Below are 21,897 nucleotides of genomic sequence, written 5' to 3' on the forward strand. Positions count from 1 at the left end.
GGACTCAGAATAGGGAAGGAAGATGGGAAGTGTAGAAGATGCCCTGATGTTCTTGAGGATATTTTCCACTTGTTTGTTGCTTGCCAGGAGGGTCTGGAAGTTCATCCAAATTCTATGTGGTGAGCCAATCAATTGGAAGGCTATATTGCTAGGGGATGTGTTCAAAACCAAGCATAAGATTTGGTTCCAAATAAGGGCACATGCTTTATGGTTTATCTAGATCTCTAGAAAAAAAATTTAGTTTAATGATGTAGAAATGTGTACTGATGTCTTGTTTGTTGCAGGGTTTAGGAGGAGTTTAAGGGTTAGAAGGAGGTTCCAGGGTTCAGAAGGAGGTTCCAGGGTTTAGATATGCGGTGAGCCAATCAATTGGAAGGCTATATTGCTAGGGGATGCATTCAAAACCAAGCATAAGATTTGGTTGCAAATAAGGGCACATGCTTTATGGTTTATCTAGATCTCTAGAAAAAAAATTTAGTTTAATGATGTAGAAAATTCTTTGAAAATTTGGTGTAGAATTTGATGTTTCTAACATCATCAGTGTGTCCAGAATGGACACTCATAGGCCTGAAAAAGCCAACAAGCCAACAAAGGCCCAAAAAATCGATTTGGACACTTGGAAGTGGTTCAATGTTGCATAGTCTTTTTTTGGGCCTTCAAGTGTTCATTCTTAGCATTTCAAAAGCCGTTAAGGGATTTTTAGCCCATTCGAACGCGTCGATGATGTGAAAAACATCAAATTCTGCACCAAAAAATCACATACGTAACATATAATAAATGACAAAGATATTCCTATTGAATGCAAGCTCAAATTTTCTCCTTTTTATGATTTTTTTCTACGTTATGTAGGCCCTCCTCTGATTGGTGAAGGGCTATTTTTCTTCTCAACTAAAAGGCCCCAAAATGAGCTCTAAAGTTTCCTAATGGGCTACCAACTTTTCCTTTCATGTCCCCTCCTGCATCTATAGGGAAACCTGAAGAACTTCTCTGTTTTAACTGTCTGTTGTTGCTAGTGCAGATAGTTTTCTATAAGGATGATTTTGTTGTGAGTCCTCTAGTGGACTAATTGAACTCTCATGGATAAACTCTAATTATGTACAAAGTATTTCAAGTTTAACATAACTACTCTTTTTTGCTCAAAAAAAAATAAAATCACTACAAATCTGCAGTAAGTGATTGAGGGCTACACATAATCTAATTTTACCATAGCAAAATACATACAATGTCTTATCATGGTCCCTACTTATAATTTGTGTGATTCTTGACATAAATGGGCTAGGTAGTATTCGACTTTCTTGCTTATTGTTAGTGTATAACTAGCACAATGTTGCCATTTGCAAAAACATATCATTAGTTGGTAATAAAGATCCAACACCAGATGATCCTCTCATGACAAAAGTTTTTCAGTGTGTCAACCTTACATAGCATAGTTTAATTTAATGTTTTTGGTTATAATTTTTTAGTCAAGTATACTCGAATGAGGTTATTGCCATGCATTGACCATACTCTGGTGTCACATAACCTGTATAAAAAGTGCCTTTTGAAGTGAAAAGTAGATTTGTGAGTAGTGTCTTGAGAATAAGCGATTGCTGAATCTCATCACTTTTAAAGAGAAAAGCATGTTATCATCATACATGCTAAGTATCATTCTAGGCTCCTCATCCTTAAATTTCCACCTATGTATTTTCAAAGCTTAAGCATAAAGCGCATAAAAATTGAAGGAACTTTAAGCATGTCTCTAAACAACATGGAAGGCTAAGATCGTGAGAAACCAAGCTATGAGGCTTGTCCTAAAGATATCAATGCAGAGTAGATTAGTGGATATTAATGTATCCCAACAAGCTGAAGGGTTCATAAATGTATCAAGTTTCTTTCCTTGCAATAAGGAAGATAAAGAATCTAAACTTTGGGGAGAATAAGAGTAGTTGTGAGAGCTTAAAAAGTTGATGAAGCCTTCAACAATTGCATATTTGTTAGGATCTATAAGGTGGTTACAAAGGCAAATCAATGAGTGTTGTCATGGTGTATGGGGCAATTGGTTTTTGCAATTGTGGATGACTATCATGAAAGTAGAATTGTGTTTTTAAGGGTGATTCCAATAGTTAATACTTAGCTTGAGATTCAGTTGCCTTTTTGAAATTAGTTTGTAGTATTAGTTTAATATTTTCATGTTACAAGGGATATCAAATTACAAGTCTTAAAGCTACTGGCTACTTGGCTTGAGCACAAACACCAGGTCCTCGCCTTGGAGTAAAACTAGAGTTAGACAAGTTCTTGATTGAATTTTGTTTAAATGATATCACTTTACCTTGGATTCGCTTTTAAATAGTAATCAACAATGTGTATCTCAATATATACTACAAACATTTTGCATTTCTAGACCACTTGCGCTTAGTTTTAAGCGTGATCTAATAAGAGTTGCACATGCACGTGCGTGCATGCACACACACACACACACACATGTACACCCACACACCTACATGCATCTCTTAGAATATATTTCCTAAAATTGTGTAACTGTTACCTGAATTTAGTAAGAATTTTTTTATAACAATATTTACTTTCTTGGCATGTTCATTGCATACATATTGAAAGGAGAGTAAGGAAGGAACATCTCTAGAGAAAGGAAGGGGGAGATGTACCTTGCATTTAGAAGGTCCCAATAGACAAGAACTTGTGCATATGTTAAGTGCATAAGTGCAAAAAGTCCAAGTTTGGACAAATGATTCAGAAAGTCTACTTGGCCATATTCAAAGTCATGTACCTCATTGTAAAAGTTCATGATATTAGATCCATCCAACTATTTGCACATTTTACATGTCTACTTATGTTGTATTACTTGATGTAGGGGGAAAATCCATGAAAAATGCCTCAAGGCTTTATAATTTGGTTTTTGTGGAGACTAATATTAGGTTCCTGTGGAAACTAAGAGTTTGATGTACTTTTTGGAAGGGGCCCATAAAATTTAAAGGATTCCAAGATCATTTCTCAAAGTCTAAAAATAAATTAGGAAGCTTGTAAATTTATATAGCTTATTGGATGGTATACAAGTTGATAGCTAGGAAAAGGAGGGAAGATGATCCTATCCAAATGCAATGAGATGGCATTACCTCAAAAGTTGAGGATGTTACATGCTTAAGAGAACTTGTGAAGAGGCATTAGGACCATTTTTGTATTTGAAAATATGTGCACTACGTTTGTTGTTAGCTTAAAGTTAAGTAGAACACCTTTTTATAAATAAGTTTGGTAAGTCATTGTGACAAAACACTTTTCCTCAAGAGTGTTATGATTGTTTTTAATTAATTGTGAGGAAATTTCATCTTTTTGGTGTTTTGTTGAGGCTCTTGGCTTGTTGAGAAAGATTTTTGGTGGCTTCACTTAGGGATCCCACTCATCAGAGATTTAATGTACTTGCTACACTATCCTCAAAATAGTAGAAGCAAAGATCTGCCAAATGGCAAATAGAGGTGCATTGTGACACTTTGCCATTGTCAAAGTATGTGCTCACGATATTTTAAAGGAGGGTTCTTAAGAGCTGCCTGGAACAAAGGTTGATATTTTTAGTAGGGCCTGCAAAGGATCCAAACATTCTTCGAGAGATTCTCACTTTGAAGGAGCGTGCCCCTCCCCCCCTCCCCTCCTTAATAACATTCAGATATAGATATACTGTGAGGTGGTGGATAAGTTGTGGATATGTGGGATGGGAAAGAAAAACAAGGGGTGGGCTATGTTCTGTGTGAACTGTGAGGGGTGATATGTGGGATGGGAAAGAAAAACAAGGGGTGGGCTATGTTCTGTGTGAACTGTGAGGGGGGTGGGCTATATTCTCCAAAGAGCGAGGGGTGGGCTATATTCTCTTGAAGGGTGAGGGGTGGGCTATATGCAATGGGGTGGACTATGTTCAAGGAACTGGGGGGTAAGGAGTGAAAGGGGGCACCTTATCTTGAAAAATGCAATATCTTCCAAGGGAGAGTAGGGTGAAAGGGAACTAGGGGTGGGGGTTTGGTTTGTACACTTGGCATGCAGATAAGGAAGCACCCATCTTCACTCATTCCTTGTCTTCTCTCTTGGCAATGGCAATGGCAATGGCTATGGCTATGGCTATGGCCACTCACCACCTTCTTCTCCTTCACCCTTCATCTCATCCTTCTTCCTCATCCTAGAATTTGGATAGCTTCCACTCCAGGTACTTTTTTTCCTCTTTGAATTTGCCTCCTGCTCGTTTCACTCTTCGATCTTCTGGAGCACCTCTCAGTCCTCCTGCTTTGACTTTGTAGCTTGTTTTGCTCGTGATGACATTCCCCCAGCTCGACAATCGATGCTCCGCAGCTTGTCTCAATTCGGCTGCTGGTGGACTCGCTAACATCAGCTTCACTCAGCCAATTTCATAAGGATAGAGAGAATTCACAGGCAAGAAAATGCTCCTTGGAGCTTGTTTTGCTTGTGAGATTGCGCGGATGAAACTTCCTAGCTTGTTGGAGCTTGAATTCTCTCGATTCGCAGTTTGCTAGCTCGCCTAGTTCAGGTTCTCGAGCTGTTTTTGCCGCTTCTCTCACCTTGCTACCTTACCCAATCGGTGCCTGCAGCTCCTTTTGCCTGCGATCATGTCCGATTGCCGCTGCAGTGAGGCTGTTTAGCTTGCTAATCGTCTTCGCCCAGCAACCTCTGCAAGTGAATTGTCTCGATGCTGCTGCTTCAAGTTGCTCGCTTGCCCACCGTCGATGTTCTGAAGCTCGAGTTCCTTCTGGGTTGCCTGATTACACGGATGCACTGAAAATACTACCTTTCTCAGCCGTCTTTTCGATCTGGTTTTGCTCCTGAATTTGAGAAAAGCTCCGGGTGCTGCTGCACTGATGTTGCAGTGAATATTTGACGCTGTTTTGCTCGTGAATTTTCCCGTTGGAGCAGGCCTTCGCTCGAGAATTTGCCCCGTGCTGCTGTAACGTCTTGTTCAGCCGATGCTGTTCTTGTTGTATGTGTGAAGCCGCGTAGTAGCTGGTTGAATTTCCCCTCTTAAAATCGTCAGCCTCGGATCATGGATCGAGTTGTCCGAGCTGTGCGCGTGTTGTTTCCTAAAGTTCTGAGCTCTCTCCAGTTCGCGTTGATATGGCAATCATAGCCCGTGCGTACTGGTGTCCAGTGGAATTGCCTACTGGATGCAGCTGAACTAGAATTAGTCCTGTTGCTTGAGGTTACACGTTGGGTAGATTGAATTTAATTCTCCAGAATTATTGGAGTAAGGAACGTCTTCCACCATTCCGCAATTGAAAGGGTAGTGCATTCGATGCGCATTTGTTATGCAGCCAAAGTAAGATGAAAATCAATGAAAGTAGTGGGATCTGTAATTGAGTTAGCTGTGGTACGATAACACTGCGCAAAGATAATTGAGTTAGCTGTGCTACGATAACCAGTTCTCGACTGCACACCTTTGCACTTGCGCTTGCTCTCGTCTTGGTTATAGAAGTAGTTCCGATGCTGATTTTGTGGCTTCCTACATATGTCAGCAGCATGAAACATCTGTTCGTTGTTCACATTTTGACGTTGTCATAAATTTGCCATCAACTATTTGCTCCCTTGGCAGTACTATTCATGGTCATATCTTTCGCAAGTGCAGAGTCTGAGATTCGTGCTCGTGCTTTGGGCGCAAACTGCTGTAATGGCATCGGTCTCATCTCTGCCGGCTTCATCTCGCACGTCTATGGCGGATTGTCATCAACAGGAGTTCACTACTGGGCGCGCTGGAGGAAATGGATCATTGGCTACTCTTTTGCGATCCGGAAGGACCCAGAGTGCGCTCGATGAGAAAAAGCACACAATTGATTCGATTGGCGCGCGAGCTGCTGGGTGCCGATCTTCAATCGACTGCAGAATGCATCTGCCAAGTTTGGAGAGGAAGGTATCCTCATCGTCGGGGATATGCAGAGTTGCGCAGTCGGCATTTTATGGAAAGGCGTTGAACTTTGCCGAGAAGCCATCGGTCTGTGCATGGAAGACATGTGGGAGGCAACCAATCGTGTCACCTGTGTGCATGGCAACAGCAGCTGATGCAGGAGGAGGAGAAATTGCTTCTACGTAAGTGGCATTTCATCACCATTCTGCTGAACATTTCCATTGAAACTGGTTTGGCGTTTGCTCGAGTGCATTTCCATGGAAAGTGGGAGTTTGCCCACCTGAGCTGGCTGCTCGTGTATGATTCCCTCGGAGAGCTCGTGTGCTGTGTATGATTCCCTCGAGAAGCTCGTGTACTGCCTGTGAGCTTAAGCCATGGGCTGTTTGCTCCTTGGGGTTGGCCATGGGTGTGTGACTGTGTGTGGGGGGGTGAAAGAATAACAAGAAGAGTTGTGTTTCTAGAGGATGAGTTTAGGAATGTTCGTGGATTCATCTAGGTATAAGTGCCACTCATGTTATATGGTCTATTGTTTTTTCAATAGGGGCAGTGTTGTAGTAATCGGCAGGGTGTTGTTTTTTGCAGTACCATTCCAAGCTCCCAAGAAGGCTTTCTTGCCAAGTACCCTGCTCTCATTACTGGATTCTTTTTCTTCATGTGGTAAGTGCATATTCCCACTAGCATTTAAGAATTTATATTTTAGACATTTTGAAGGAAGTGTTCATTCAAATTGGGATTAAGGGTTCCCACTTTATGTTAAATGTCTCTTAACCTCATGTAAAGAAGATTAACCCACCTTGACATAGGTAATTTATGGACGTTCTGTGGAGGGAAACTTGTTGAAATATAGAAAATAAGGGTTTGACTTCCGGTGGCCTATGGGAATGCTATTTGAAGTAAGATATTTGTCAAGTATTTTTGAGGGTCGAGATCAAATCAAAACAAAAGTGTTAAGTACTCATTTGAAACTCCAGTGTTAAGTACTCATTTGAAACTCCTTGAAAAGACTGTGAAAACATATTGGAAATTTCTTTTGCTAAGACCACTTTGTGCATAACATAATGGGTATCCATGGAAATAAAATTGTGTTATTAAGATTGCCTCACGAAAAAAAAGAAAAAGGAAAAAGCAGTTAATTTTAATGTAGTGAACTAATTCTATTAAGTTTACTAACACAACATGAAGGTAGGTGGGAATTTGGAAAGGTCCTCTTACATACTGAAGAATTACTAGAGTTGACTGGCCACTTGATCCGGTTGGGCTTGTTATCCCATGGAAATACTGAAAGGTTTTGTTTGCCATTTGGCTATTATTATAAATGTATACATTTTTTGGTGGGATCTTGATTTTTATTTTTATGATCCACTTTTCAGGTACTTTTTGAACGTCATATTTAACATTTTGAACAAGAAGATCTACAACTATTTTCCATACCCCTAGTAAGTACTTGTTTGAAGTTTGGCTTCTCAAGAAAAGAGAGAGGACTCTGGGGGTTCGGCATCAGGTTCTCTTTTATGTGATTTGTGGCTTTGTCTATTTGCCAGTTTTGTGTCTGTTATCCACTTGCTGGTGGGAGTTGTATACTGTTGTATCTCTTGGACAGTTGGGCTCCCTAAACGTGCTGTAAGTGTTGGATCTACTATGAATACTTGTGGCCTTTTCTTTGTTCTTTGCAGTTCCAGAATTAGCTCTCATCTCATGTTCAGTTACATCTGTTTCTTTACAGCCTATCGATAAGGAGCTTCTTGCTCTCCTCACTCCAGTCTCCTTTTGCCATGCCTTGGGGCATGTCATGACAAATGTTTCATTTGCTGCTGTTGCTGTTTCCTTTACACATACTATAAAAGGCATGTTGACTCATTTCATCATGCCAAATTTATATGATCAGGCTTACATTGAAAGTATATCTTTGAAGTTGTCAATGTTATGTGGTGATCTTCATATATAAGGTCCAGCCGCTGTTTTTAGTTTTATTTGCGACTTCAGTGACTCAACAATTGCCCTCTATTCTTACCAGCATTGGAGCCCTTCTTCAATGCTGCTGCTTCTCAGTTTGTTCTTGGACAGCAGATTCCGCTCACATTGTGGCTCTCTCTTGCTCCGGTTGTAATTGGTATGTAATGTGCAAAATATATTTCAAACTTAATTTTGGACTCTTGCTGAGTGTTTTATTTTCATGAAGAGTTGTGCATTACCAAAGTTGATACTGAATTATACTAGGCGTGTTGAGAGCCTTGAATGTTCCTTCTTGACAGGCGTTTCCATGGCATCCCTTACGGAGCTTTCCTTCAATTGGCTCGGATTTATAAGTGCAATGACGTCTAACATCGCCTTCACATATCGCAGTCTTTATTCAAAGAAAGCCATGCTGGTATGTGGCCTTTTCAAGAAGTATGTTTAAAGAAGGTGACGGTCTGTTTATCTTGTATGATTAAGAGTCCTTTCTGTCCTCGAGAAGAAAGAGACTTGATTGTGAACTTCCGGCTTTCTTGTTTGCAGACAGGAATGGACAGCACTAATGTTTATGCTTACATCTCGATAATCTCTCTCCTGTTTTGTATTCCTCCGGCCATACTGGTAAGGTTTTGCTGATCTCTCATTTTGGCAGAGCCTCTCGCACATGGAGGGGTTTTCTTTACATAGATTCTTAGTCAGTCACAATGTCTGGTTGGTTGATGTCAATGTAGGTGCATGTAAAACTTGTTTTTTGGGGGGTGGTGATTTTGTAGGTGCATGGAGACATTAGACTTTCATAGCCTAAACGAAGAAATCAGTGCTCATAAGTCAATTTCATGGTTGCCGTGCAGATAGAAGGTCCTACACTTATGCAGACAGGATTTTCTAATGCAATCGCAAAGGTTGGATTGACGAAATTCTTAGGTGACCTCTTCTGGGTTGGAATGTTTTACCATCTGTACAACCAGGTACAACATAGCTTGCAGTCTAATGGTTGTCGATCCCGATGAAACTTATGGTGCGCATTGAGGCTCAGTTTGAGTTGCTGCTTAATTTCTCAGACATCTCTGTTTGTGTGATTGCAGCTTGCCACCAATACATTAGAGCGAGTGGCTCCGCTTACTCATGCCGTTGGGAATGTCCTGAAGCGAGTCTTTGTGATTGGGTTTTCAATTATTGTCTTTGGTACGAAAAAATATTCAAATTCACTAAGTCGCTTTTATAGATGGGTCGTGCTAGTCTCTTTATTTATTTCTTCCTTTGAACAATGTTGAGCATTTCTGTCTGAATTTTCCAGGCAACAAAATTACCACTCAGACTGGAATAGGCACGTGCATAGCTATAATAGGAGTAGCAATTTACTCCTTCATTAAGGCCCAAATGGAAGAGGCGAAGAAGGTAATTCCAGGCCACATCTATTTCTATATTTTTGTTTAATCATCTCGTCGTCATTTCCTGATGGATCAAGTGTTTTGCTAATTAGATCTTTATCGTGGTATCTGCAGAATCCTCCGCCTTCACTACCTGAAGACGCTAAAACTGTATAGCGCTTTCAGTGGGTGGTTGAGTTGGAACACCAACTAGTTGTATATCATGTATTAGAGTTGTATTAAGGGCGGTGGTCATACCATCCAGTTGTCTTCCAAACGGTATTTGGCAAGGCACTGTGATGCTGTATCATTTCATTCTTTCTCTACCTGTTTATCCATTGTTTACATGTGACAATAATGTGAGATTAGTCGTCCATGGATGATAGTTAAAGTTGAAGCGAGTTACCACTAGAAGTAGACAAGAATGCCATTAGGCTCCTGATAAGGATGGGTTCTGGAAGCGCATCATCAAACAATCAGTGGCAAATTAGGATGAAATGGCAGGAGCAGCAAGCAGTAGAATGCAAATGAAGGGGCCGATTGAAGGTTATAAGTAGGTAAAGATCAAGTTCGTGTTTAGTCTTTCTTGCTGCCAGAAAAGATCCATTGTTACGAGGGCTCCATGATGGTTTGATATTTAGAAGTATGAGAATACTGCCCAAGGATCTATAAGGAAAAGACTGTAATCAATAAAATATGAACGCACTAAAAAAGTAATTGGCTCCCATCTTTGTGGAAAGTCAATGCTACCCTGCAACACCTGAAGTCTATTTATTGCACTTACTTCTATACTTGATATCACAGGTCATCGACATAGACTGCAACCATCATTAATTTATTTTCTTCGAGTATCTAAACACGCAGATCTGCATTACTATGTTGCAGAAAGAACTTGTCAAAGCTTGTGATAGTGACATTGTGGATCATTCTTTTAGCCCATAAAGTGCTGTCCTCAGCTTGCATGGCATTTTCTTTGTCTAGATTCAACAAGCCTTCCGGCTGCATCATGTAGACATCCTCGCGTAGGTCTCCATGCAGAAATGCGGTTGTCACACACACATACACAACTCAGTTCTGCACTTCTCCCACAATTAAAACATCAAGTCCCGTTTTCTTTAATGTCTCTTCTCATCAAACCGTTTCTTTCCTACATACAGTAGCATTTCCCCACATTATCCTTCTCCTTGTTCCTAAGTTTCTTCTTCAAGCATTTCATGATCAAACGCATGTCTTGAGTATGTTCATATCAATAGGGTCCAAGACCTCCCTAAGCCTAAGTTCGAACCTTGGGTCATTCTCGTTACCTGAATTGTCATGTCTTGATGCAATCATCTGAGCTAACTGCTTACCCGTTTGTTATGCACACAGAAACCTATTGACATGGCATATATTATAATTCACGGATGCAAGGGTTTGCATTGGGGTTCTTGTGCCATTATGATAATCTTGATAACAGATTTTCTTATCAACCGTTCTTATGTGGTCAGAGAGGAAGAACATCGGGAATGGCACTTAGTTCAAGCAAATAACCTACTTTGCATGTGAGAAGGAAAACACGACATTTATTCACATAACTTCTGGAAAAGTAATCTCGTCATCATCTTGTGTACATGGGACTAGTGCCACTTACCAACATAGTCGCTTGCCTGACGAGGGATCCTCGAGGAAGATGGACCCAAAGAGACAGTTGGGACACAAAAATGTATAGGGGAGAAATTTCATTAAAGTACAGCACTACATATAGTATCTTTTTCGAACGAAATCCTCTCATCGAGTGAAAGATAGCTCACAATAAGGGGCTGAAACATTTTGTAGGAGTGATTTTGTGCACTTTTTCTGATTGAGCGACATTTGTCGCCCCCCCGCCCCCCTGCTCTCTCTCTCTCTCTCTCTCTCTCCCATAACAGTCCTATCGTAGTTGTGATTTCATGCACTCCCCAGGCAATAGAACTAAAAACCCTACTATATCAATTAAAGAAACAAGTTCGAACACCAACAATGCAGAGATGAGCCGAAATTCTAGACGGCATGTTGTGAAAGTTCTCAACCTTTGATATAAGATGAGGGGAGGATGGTGATGGCTGTGATGTTGATGGGACCTTCCATCACCACAGGTCACCTCTGCCTCCCCTCAGGCCAGAGTACAATTCTATCCCGGATTCGTGAGGCAAGGATGACCTCTCCTTTTCGTGATCATAACGGAGCCTCTTCTGTGTCAGATTGATTCACATATTAGTAGGGGCTTAATTGCAGGACTTCCTCTACCGGATGGCACCGTGTTTGCTGCTCAATTTTTTACAGACGACAACTCCAATTTAGTATGCAAGCATCTCAGGCAAATCTTGATAACTTACTGGCACTTTATGACGAATTTGCTCATGTATCGGACTCCACTATCAATTCAAAGAAAATGACAGTAATGGTATTTCTGTCCACGGTGCTCCCCTTTTCAGGATGGCGGGCTGGGTCTCGAGGCTTTTCAAGTGTCACAACCTTTACGTCAGGTGGGTCTTCAAATTACATTCGTTGCAAAGTCGGGCAGTTATCTACAGATTTTGGTTACAACAAGCTGGACTACTTGGTTTCTCTGCGGCTGCGCTGAGTTGGCAAGAAGTCATTCTCTCTCCTTTCAGGATCAAAATACAGCATTCTGATATATATTAAGACATCTCTTACCGATCTGGTAGGCAATGTTTGGATGCGAGGTTGCTCTAAACCGAGAGTAGGCTTAACTACGTGGAACACTATCACTCACCAAAGAAAGTCACAGTTGCTGTCAATCCCAAAAATTGCTCGGGACTTTAGTTTAGAGGGAAAGGGCCGAGGGAGGCAAGAAGGTGAACTGCGGCAGACGGGAGCCTTCCGCTGCAACTTCGACCCTCTCCCGGATGTCAAGGGCTACGGGCGAGGGAGTAACAAAATTTGTGCGATCGAGATGTATAATTTGGAAATCCAAGACATCCTGATAAGCTTGGATATCCACCTCTACACCAAGAATGCTGGTGTCCCAAACCTTTTTATCGTTTGCCCTTCGCTAGAGAGACCACATATTTATGGGCACTTGGACTCTCTTGACAACTTCAATTTCTTAACTAACAAACAATTTAAGAAATTATGTGTTGCACTATCATCGACCACAACTCTTACTTTTTGCCCCTTGATTTTTCCATGCATCATCATTACTTGGCCAGCACTAGGAGGTTTTTTCAAATTCTGAAATCCTGTGCTTCCACATGGCACAATATACACCGTTAGATTTTTTAAATTCTGAAAGCCCAAAACCTTTGAAAGCTTTTGAAAAGCTGCGTAAAAAGCCAAGGCAAAACCCCTAACGGACGAACGTAAGCCAAAAACAACGTAGATTGTTTTATGAAGGCTATTGGTTTGTGAAGAGACCCTCACGTATTGGCTTTCGAATGTTCACGTGCCGTCACCATCAGGTTTGCTCCTGCTTATACTGAAGCTTGTATCGAGCCACTGCCCATGAATCTCCTTCGTTATGCTTTCTGTGTCTTTGAGAGGTTCAACAAAGCTTATGGCTATAGATCGGTCTGTTTAAACTGTTGATGAACTTCAGCGAATTGGGAATCGATGGAAGGATCTAGGGACTTAATTTAGCTCGCAGCATTGACAAATAATTACTAAAGGAACTAAGCCTCCGAGAGATAGATATCAGTACATGGACGATGTCTGACGATGTCTTCTCACTGCTGGTTTCCGGAATTGTGCCATCAAAACGTCCATCGTCGGGCGTCAGTCTTTGTGTTGGAACTGTCTCACGGTTCTTCTACCGGACGAAGTTGGGATTGAGCTCCGACTATTAGACGATGGCGTTGCCATGGATATCTAGGCTCGCTGTATTTATTCCCAGATCTTGGGTCTTCTTTTGTAGAAGAAACAACCCACCTCGCGAAGATGCCCCTCGGGTTGTGTCATCGAGGAAACGCCTAGTGGATACTCCAAGGTTGTCGTGGTTGAACTAGACTCCCTTAGTATCGCTTCTCTCTCTTGGATGTTCAATCGCAGCTGGAGATACTTGCCCTGGCAAGAGCCTTGCTCTGAAAGGCAAGCTATTTCCTAACTTCTCAAAGCTTCCTGCACTGATAAATCCTAACTTGATGAGGGAATCAATCTTGCCAGTCTTGAGAGCCTCTCCAGCTTTGTTAAGCTCAGCGGGCTTTCTTCGCTTGTCGAATTTGTTGTTGACGGTATCGTGTTAATGATTGGCACTGTCTACAAATATAGGCCTCAATTAGTTATGTCCATTTTTGTAATTCTCCTTCTCCTCAGGCTTGCGGGAATCCTTGTCTGTAGGAGCTTATGAAGCTCTTTGGATTTGGGGCGATCGGAGGTAGCATTGGAGGAAGCAGCCCGATGGGAGGGAGCAGACGGTGAAGGGGAGGGGTTGCACACCACCAGTGTCCTTCCACTGGGACGATTTCAATAAACTTACGGGGACAGGTGCAAGCTCCTGGAGCTCCCGATGCTGCAGCACGTCTGCAGGGAGTAGCTAGGGCCATGGAAGCTCCAAGGTGGCGATGCGCCTTTTCTATAGATCTCTTCTTCCAAGAGGGTGTGTCTAGCTTTTGGTCTCTTTCTACTGAATTTTGTTGTCTGCTACTATGAGGCAATTGACACTATCACTTCATGTTAGCATTTTGAGATTATCCATGACTTAGCAGCACTCCTTGTGGCTTACGTAACATGGACACTTTGAGTTGCTACCATTGGTAGACTACACAATAAAATAGTTTGGAGGTGGATGGGATGCAAACATCAATAATTGTTGCGATCTGATCAAAGTTTGCAAAAGTGTCAATGATAACTATTGCCAACTCATAAGATCATGGACATAGTGAATCATTTTAGATATAATAAGATGTTATTTATACGCACTTTTATATTTCCATAGTCGTAATTTTTTGGAATCTTGCAAAGGCAAAAATTGTAACTACAACTGCTCGAAGATGTGTGAAGATGATTACCTTGATGGTTTGAACATCTTTGATCGTTGGATTGTGTATAGCTTTTGTGCTTGAATTTATCATCTTTAGGAAATTGCACATATGCTAACCAACATATCCAAACATGTAGAACATGAGGAATGCATATTGACTAATCATGATTGTTTTTCAAATTCCAACATTCCAGCAAAGAAATAGGCGACTTCTCGTCAAGTTGTGGACGTCACAAAGGATACTCCATGTAAGTAGAATGTACGGTCATTTCAATTCTGAAATGTTTCTGCACCGTTTGTTGCTCTGGTCTGCATTAATGCGCTACACCTCCAACACTGGAGGTGCCTATTCGAAACGGGGGGATGGCACGTTCCCCTATGATATATAATTTTTGGAGAGACATGTGCCGGCTCTCCACCATACATTACGTATGGTTTTTTTTTTTTAACACCTCATCTTGAGCACGCACACTTCTTCGCACATTCTGTTTCCGCAAGGGAACATTACATTTGCTTGGTTCGACCAACATACTAATCATGTCTGCAACACTTCTGTTTTCGAGATGTTTGCAGCCTCCAAACGAGTGTCTTCTCCTAAAGGTACGCACAACAAAATGTATTTGCTTGATTCAAGTTATTTTATCAATTCTTTCACCTTCTAAAGATAGAGGTTCAGTCCATTTTGATTTTCCTATTGCGTTTAGACAAAACCACGTGAGTGAAATTGTAGCAAAGTTTCGGATGGTTTGAGGATGGTTTTTATTATTAATCCCTGTAGGTGTTTAAACCCGAACATAAGACATCGATTCATGTCACGATGTAGAAATGACCACCGGAAACTCCTTCGAACATGACCATTCGTCAACACTCAGAGCAGCCAGAGGTCGAGCTATTCACGGTTGATGCCACAGTACTCTCGGCAATTGCTTAAAACAAACCACCTCCACACGCAACTGCTAAGCATCATAGATATATCCATTTCAGTTTCCACGACTGCAAATGCGATTGCTCGTGGCACACTCGATCGAAGGTCACTTCTAGACAATCCTCTGATATCTTGGTGAAACGTCCCACTAAGCTCGGCTCAAGAAATCGTGACGAACGAGCTGTCAGGTGTGCTCGCATACAACATCGAGAACAATCCAATATTGCGCAAGTACAATTCTTTAGCAGAGCATGCGGACATCAAGATGGGTATGTGCATCTTGAGTCCTCAAACCATTGCAGGTATCTTGGAACTACACGATGAGACAGCTCCCTTCGAGTTAATGTCAATAGCGAAATCTCAGCTTGAGCTCCTGCTTTTGCAAAACATGGTGGACCCCGCGAACCGTCGCGCCTTTGATGCAAGGGACAAGCATGAGTTTGCCTCCATACAGCTATGGGGTACAGAAATGCTTTCAGAGAGGGTCGCTTCATTCCACGTCGACGGAGTAGCAGCAGCTGGCAGTGCATGCATTGACATAACCATGGAGTCAGCAGTGTTCCCCTTCCTGTTCCCTTTCGGACGGGGCTACTATGATGGCTGCATACAGTTCAGCAACTATGTGAAAATGAGAATATGCACCTTATTCTCTATCTACACGCTCTACAAGCCGTACTTGTTGATCATGTTCCAGTTAAAACAGGCAGTGATGATTGCCAATTCAAGCAACTCTACATGCTTGCAATGAGACATCGACCAATATAGGAAAGCCAACCCTGCCACGACCGATGAAGATGCAATGAGACACGTGCTTCGCTACACGTGCTTCGCTACAGCATGCCATCAACAATGCCGGGGTCCCCATCGTGGCATCGATGGCAACTGAAGGACCTCATAACGATGGTCGATGCTTGGGGCCTCCCAGATTTCTTTCTAACATTCACTGCAGACGAGGTCACCGATACACGGTGGCAAGAAATTAATGTGATCGAGAGCATCGCAACACATTATAATGCACAATTCACTTGGAAGGACTGTCCTGTTGAATGCGTGGCACTTTTCCACGCACGCTTCCACATGTTCATGTGCAAGTATTTGCTTTCATCCGACGGTCTGCTTGGCTGAATACAACACCATGTCATTCGTTATGAGATACAAAACAGGGGCTCCCTACACGCCCATGTCATATTGTGGGTCCACCATGATGACCGTCAGCGAATTGCAAATGAGATTGCGGCTTACATCCCCAGGGACGAGGCCCCGGATCCTCGAAACACAAGGCTGCGAGAACTAGTTCTCAGAAAGCAGTTGCACGTATGCAGGAAAGCGTGCTACGTCGAACCGCCACACCACAGTTGCAAGCACGGCTTCCCTTTTGCAACATAGCCAGAATATGAACCCATCCTCGACCCTCTGACGCAACGTTGGTTGTATTACCGGCCGGGACATGAGCACCAAAACATCGTCCCTTACCACCCTTCTGTGTTACTGTTGTGGGGTGCACACATGAACATATAGCGGGTGACAAACTCTTCAATCTCTCACTACCTCCTCAAGTACGTGATGAAATCTGAACCAATGGGCAAACTGAACATCCGTTCAGAAGATGCCTCGCGTTTGGGGTTGCAACATCTTGACAAAGTAAAGCTGAAACTCATCGCCGCGAGCCTCCTATCAAAACCAACCTCTCCAACAGAGGCCGCGCTAAACTGCATGCAGATACCAACAATCACAAGGAGCGAGACCGTTCACTATGTCGACTCCTCGCCACCATCTCTAAGACAACACATCATCTCGCGAAACAACAACGTCACCCTACACCCGATCGACATATACTGCGGGAGACCGAGCGTCATCGAGGATAGCACGTTCTACGATTACCATAGGCAATATGTGATCCGAAAGCCCAAGGAAACGCAACGTGGAATGGTCGGTCTTGACCTCTTAGGCAACAGGATCGCAAAATGTGAGCGAGTAGTCAGATTCACTGACTACCACCCTGGACATCAACCAAAGGGGTACTTCTACAACATGCTCTTGCGAAAACTCAGCTTCAGGAATGAAACGGAGCTCATATCACCTGCCAACACAGCTGGATCCTACTTTGTCGAATGCCAAATGCGCGGCCTCATATTGAGCAACGAGGACCTCAAGATGTATGTGACCGAATACATGCAAAGGAACTTGCTAGCGACTGACCACACGGACCAGTTGATCAATATGATATTGCAAAAGGTTGCGATCATCCGAGACTGCCCGATGGAAGCGCCTAACATCGACCAGCAAACCGTCGAAGGGCCAACACGCGCGAGGATGTTGGAAAAAATGGCCGAGTTTCGCACCGTCGCCAATGCCGCATTGACAGTAGAACAACAAAGAGTCTTCGAAAGCCTAGCTTCAACAAGCTCGGGGCTGCACGTTGTCTGTGGAACACCAGGTAGCGGCAAAAGCTTCTTGATACGGTACTATATTTCGCATCTGGTAGCGCAAAACAAAACGGCAATACTCTGTGCATCAACAGGGGCGGCTGTGACACAGCTGAGCGGGATTGCAACCACTGTACACTACCAATTCAAGATCCCTGTGCGCAGCAGTCAGTACCCACTGAACATCCATGAGATGGATGAGTGACACCTCGCAATCAAGGAAGCCAACGCGATCATCATTGATGAGATGTCCATGCTAACAAGGATGACTTTCGATCTCGTGGTAAGACAAATCGTCAATGTGACTAATGGCACATTGCATGAGCCATTCAGACACAAAGTGCTCATAATTTTTAGTGACCTGGTGCAATTACAGCCAGTCTGCAAACACCGCGAGGATCTCTGCGAGCCGTGCCACATCACGTCCTCTGTGCACTGAGCTCAAGCGAAAATGTACCACATGCAATTCTCGGTGCGACATGCATGAGACATGCCGTTCCTGGCATTCTTGCATACCATAAGACTCAGGACGCCCACAACTGACAAGATTTCCGACTGTTTGGGGCAGTGCATTGTCGACAAGGAAGGTGCACGCCACTTCATCGATGCCGAAACAACCATCATTTGCACACACAGAGTCGATGTCGCTACCTTCAACGATGAGCTTGTGGAGAAATTCAACACTCCCGAGATGATTGTGCATGTTCAAATACACAGTAACGCCGCGAGCGAACCAGCTCTCAAAGAATGGTTGGAGGACAAAAGCTTCAATGAGATAGGAAAAATTTGCGTGGGGGCGAAGGCAATGATAATGGAAAACATCGACCTCCCAATAAGTGCCGCAAATGGAGCAATGTGCAAAATCAAGAGCATCAATGCAACTAGCAAGGGAGAAATCAACGGTATCACTGTCGTCGTGGACACAACAGCGGCCGTGCTCACATTACGATGCTCGAAGCATCAGCGAAAGGCAATAAATGGAAAAAGGTTCCACAAGTCCACATTTCCACTAACCCTAGTATACGCTATCATGGGACACAAATCCCAAGGCGCAACCATATCCAACAAAGCGCTGCTCATATTTCGAGGAGTGTTTACCCCTGGCCTAGCATACGTGATGTTGTTTAGAGTGACTGAGAGAACGAGGCTACGCATACTACATTTCCCACATCCAGACATATTCAGACCAATTCCACGAGAGTTCTCACAACCGACAACACAACCACGCGCATAAAGGTATTCACTACCAGAGATTGAAAAAGGCAGAGACAAGTCAATAATATGTTACGTCAAACATGTGTGCAAGGAAAATGGTTTTAATATCTTGTCTGTTGTCGAGAATAGGTGCAGAGAATCAGAAAGCTTGGGACATTGCAGCATAAGACATGGACGCAGACAAGGTAAATTCCACCAGCATGAAAGAATCTTTTTTTCTTGAAGATTTAAAAAGACGGCTCATTTGAAAAGATGGTGTAATAAGTCGTGCCTGCAAGCAGCTATTTGAGCTATACAAAGCAACGCGAAGGCAACAAAACCTCCACTAGCAAAGAGGAGGTTCTTCCTAACCACAAAGCAATTCCGGCTAGCAAACAATGCAGGAGAACGTCCGGGAGCTTACATCAACGGCTTCAACACGTATGCGGAACTACGCGACTTCATTGACAACTGCAATAGGCGTTTGCCAGCTAAAAGAGAGCCGGGAGGCTTGAGATTCGCAAATGGTACGTAATGCTTCCGAAAATTTAAAAAAAACGCAACAATTGAGAAAAAGAATTAACGAGTTGCAAGAACAACAAACTCATCATGGATTGCACTTCTCCTGCAGGACTCCTCAAAGAGATCCTTGTCGAGCTTGACATTGAGTTCGATGAGACCGATAGGATGATGGAAAGTTTGGAGGGGCAGAAGCTACTAGACACGAAGACGAAAGGGATCACAGCGTATGCATGCCAGCTGCTGCATTACGGGTACAACGTATCCTTGGAGTTGCTGAGGGACACGACGCGCGATCAAGGAACGGCTATACTCGAACAATTCATGGAACAATTTGGAGGGACGCACGACGCGACGCACCCGGTGACGACAATGGAGAAGCTTACATATATTTTCGACAGGGACTTATATGAGGAGCGCTTCGGTATTGGAAACGATCCTTTAACACCAACAGAGAAAAACCAGGGCAAGTAAATAAATGCATTCTATTATGGACATCAAACGAAAAAAAAAAGACCGAAAACCTCGATGACTAACGTAATTGTCAATGTTTATGCAGGTACGACATTGAAAGACGCGAGCCTCCAGATGGAGGAGCCTCCACTGAAGCGCCCGCGCAAGGGAATCGTGCGAGCTCGTCTACTGCATCACGTGCAAGCCCAACAATAGAAAATACATAGGGAGCATGACGGACCTGCCGCGGAGGATCAAACAGCACAATAAAAAGCCACTGGTGAAAATGAAAGAGGACTTGTAGCATTACAAGCCCTTCAAAGAAAATTTCGAAATCAAAGTTTTGGAAACAACAGACAGTGTAGACAAAGCACGAACTTTAGAGCAGTACTACATAAGGAGCCACAACATAGTAGGTCCATTAGGTTACAACATGCTCGAGGGCCATCCGGCTAGAGCGCGGAAGTACTATTTCCTAAAGCATAGGAACATAATTTGACCCAAAAAATAAACATTTGTGTCTTCGAAAAAAGGGATCCAATGAAGTTGCAAATGGTGCTGGAACTTTTGTCGTACATGCAATGCAGCTTTGGGTTTCGATTATTCCTGTCACAGTTGCATGCTTCTGTCTCAATTTGGTTTTGATTTATTATTTATACATTTCTGAAATACATCTCCCCGTCGTTCGCTCGAAGTGGAATGACAATAGATTTGCTTACAGTGCAAAGAATAGGAATTTGTCTTCCTCCGAAAAAAAGAAAAACTACGTTTTACTGTCGACATGAACAACATCAAGTGCAAGCAGGACTGGATGATAACGAAATCTCTACAAAAGGTTGCATGCAATTGAACATCAATCTTCTGCATCATTTCTGACAACGTGACTCATGTGAACCTCAACAAGATAGCAAAAGAGAGAAGTATTCATCAAGAGCCCAGGTGGCCAAGCAATCTAGTTAAATCATAAGGACCAAAAGTAGGCGGCCACATTACCAATGACAGCATATGTGGGTGTTGTCCTCGTGATAAACCTCTACCTCAATGTACTTTCTAGTACCATTAAGTGAACACCTGCACCGTGTGCTTCAAACTCAAAAAGAAATTTGATGACATGAAGAGACGACTTGCCTCGAACCCATCCCTAAGCGCAAGACAAGGAACCCTTGTCCTTACCCACTCATCTCGGGTACAGTTGTACTCAAGGTTACAACACACATTGTTCCAAAAGAGGAGTACCAAGAAGCTGCAATCTAAAGCTCTGAGGGTCATACAGCCTTCCCTCTACTCACAGTGTTCCTGCTGCAATCTCCAGTGTTCCGGCTACAACCTCCAGATGTTACTGCTATAGTCTCCAGATGTTCTTGCTACATTACTCTTGCTATAGATGTTACTGCTACACTGTTCCTGCTACAATCTTTAGATAGTTCGTGTGCCGAGAAGATGTATAACTGAAAAACTCTTATTAATATAAACCCTCATTTTTAGAAAAAGAAAAAAAAATTGTAAGGGCATTGGGAAGAAAATCATCAACATGATTAAAGAGAAGCAAAAAGGATGTAAAACTTAAGTAGCATTTGCTGTGTCTTGTTTTCCCAATTTAATTTAGTGAGGTCATTTATAGGCTAACATTTTCAAAAGTTGTCCAATTGAAAGAATGTACACATATAAGGACTTATATGTATGTTCCAAATACACATGATTAAATCCGAACAAAAATTAAATGTGTCTTGTTTTCCCAATTTAATTTTAGTGAGGCCTTTTATAGGCTGACATTTACAAGAGGTGTCCAATTTATTAGTCAATAGTGTATTTGAAGGAACGCTACACATGTAGCAGTTATATGAATGGACCAAATACCCATGCACATAGACATATTTTTAAGAGCCCCCACATGCATGTGATAGGGGTGGTCTCTAACGAGTGAGGCCCCTAGGGATACATACAAATGAATCCTTCTCCATTACACACATTAATTCCAATTATTTATTTCTTATAGTATATATGAGTGTCTCATATTCTTGAATATATGACGACACAACGGGAAAATCCAAAGCTAGAACTTTGGAACAAATAGGTTTTGCTCCTAAGTTCAAAAAATTTCCCAATCTTAAAGGAAGGGGCACTTCAAGAAGGAGGTTTCTTAGGTACCTCCTAAGAAACCTAAAACACAACGATCTCCTGTCCTGAAGAAAGAGGATTATGAAAGGGCC

At 42.5% G+C, this 21,897-nt stretch overlaps 1 protein-coding gene across 3 annotated transcripts; it reads left to right on the plus strand.

Moving 5' to 3' along the window:
- The first annotated feature begins 4,048 nt into the window (after positions 1 to 4,048).
- Positions 4,049 to 9,994, plus strand: LOC147903627 (triose phosphate/phosphate translocator, chloroplastic-like). 3 transcript variants are annotated; one of them, XM_087400223.1, is made up of 14 exons: positions 4,049 to 4,186; positions 4,278 to 4,410; positions 5,615 to 6,072; positions 6,473 to 6,547; positions 7,261 to 7,326; positions 7,432 to 7,510; positions 7,614 to 7,734; positions 7,905 to 8,000; positions 8,143 to 8,258; positions 8,387 to 8,464; positions 8,695 to 8,811; positions 8,929 to 9,028; positions 9,141 to 9,241; positions 9,349 to 9,994. In XM_087400223.1, the coding sequence occupies exons 3-14, from the start codon at positions 5,657 to 5,659 to the stop codon at positions 9,388 to 9,390; spliced, it is 1,407 nt and encodes a 468-aa protein (XP_087256349.1). In that variant the 5' UTR covers positions 4,049 to 4,186; positions 4,278 to 4,410; positions 5,615 to 5,656; the 3' UTR covers positions 9,391 to 9,994. The 3 variants fall into 3 exon arrangements, with proteins under 3 accessions (XP_087256349.1, XP_087256357.1, XP_087256352.1); XM_087400231.1 differs by having other exon boundaries at positions 4,308 to 4,410; XM_087400226.1 differs by lacking the exon at positions 4,278 to 4,410.
- The last annotated feature ends 11,903 nt before the right edge of the window (positions 9,995 to 21,897 follow it).

This window comes from Dipteris shenzhenensis, chromosome 3 (assembly GCF_047967505.1).
Source record: "Dipteris shenzhenensis isolate YYH24624 ecotype China chromosome 3, Dip_SZ_1.0, whole genome shotgun sequence".
Taxonomy (NCBI): Eukaryota; Viridiplantae; Streptophyta; class Polypodiopsida; order Gleicheniales; family Dipteridaceae; genus Dipteris; species Dipteris shenzhenensis.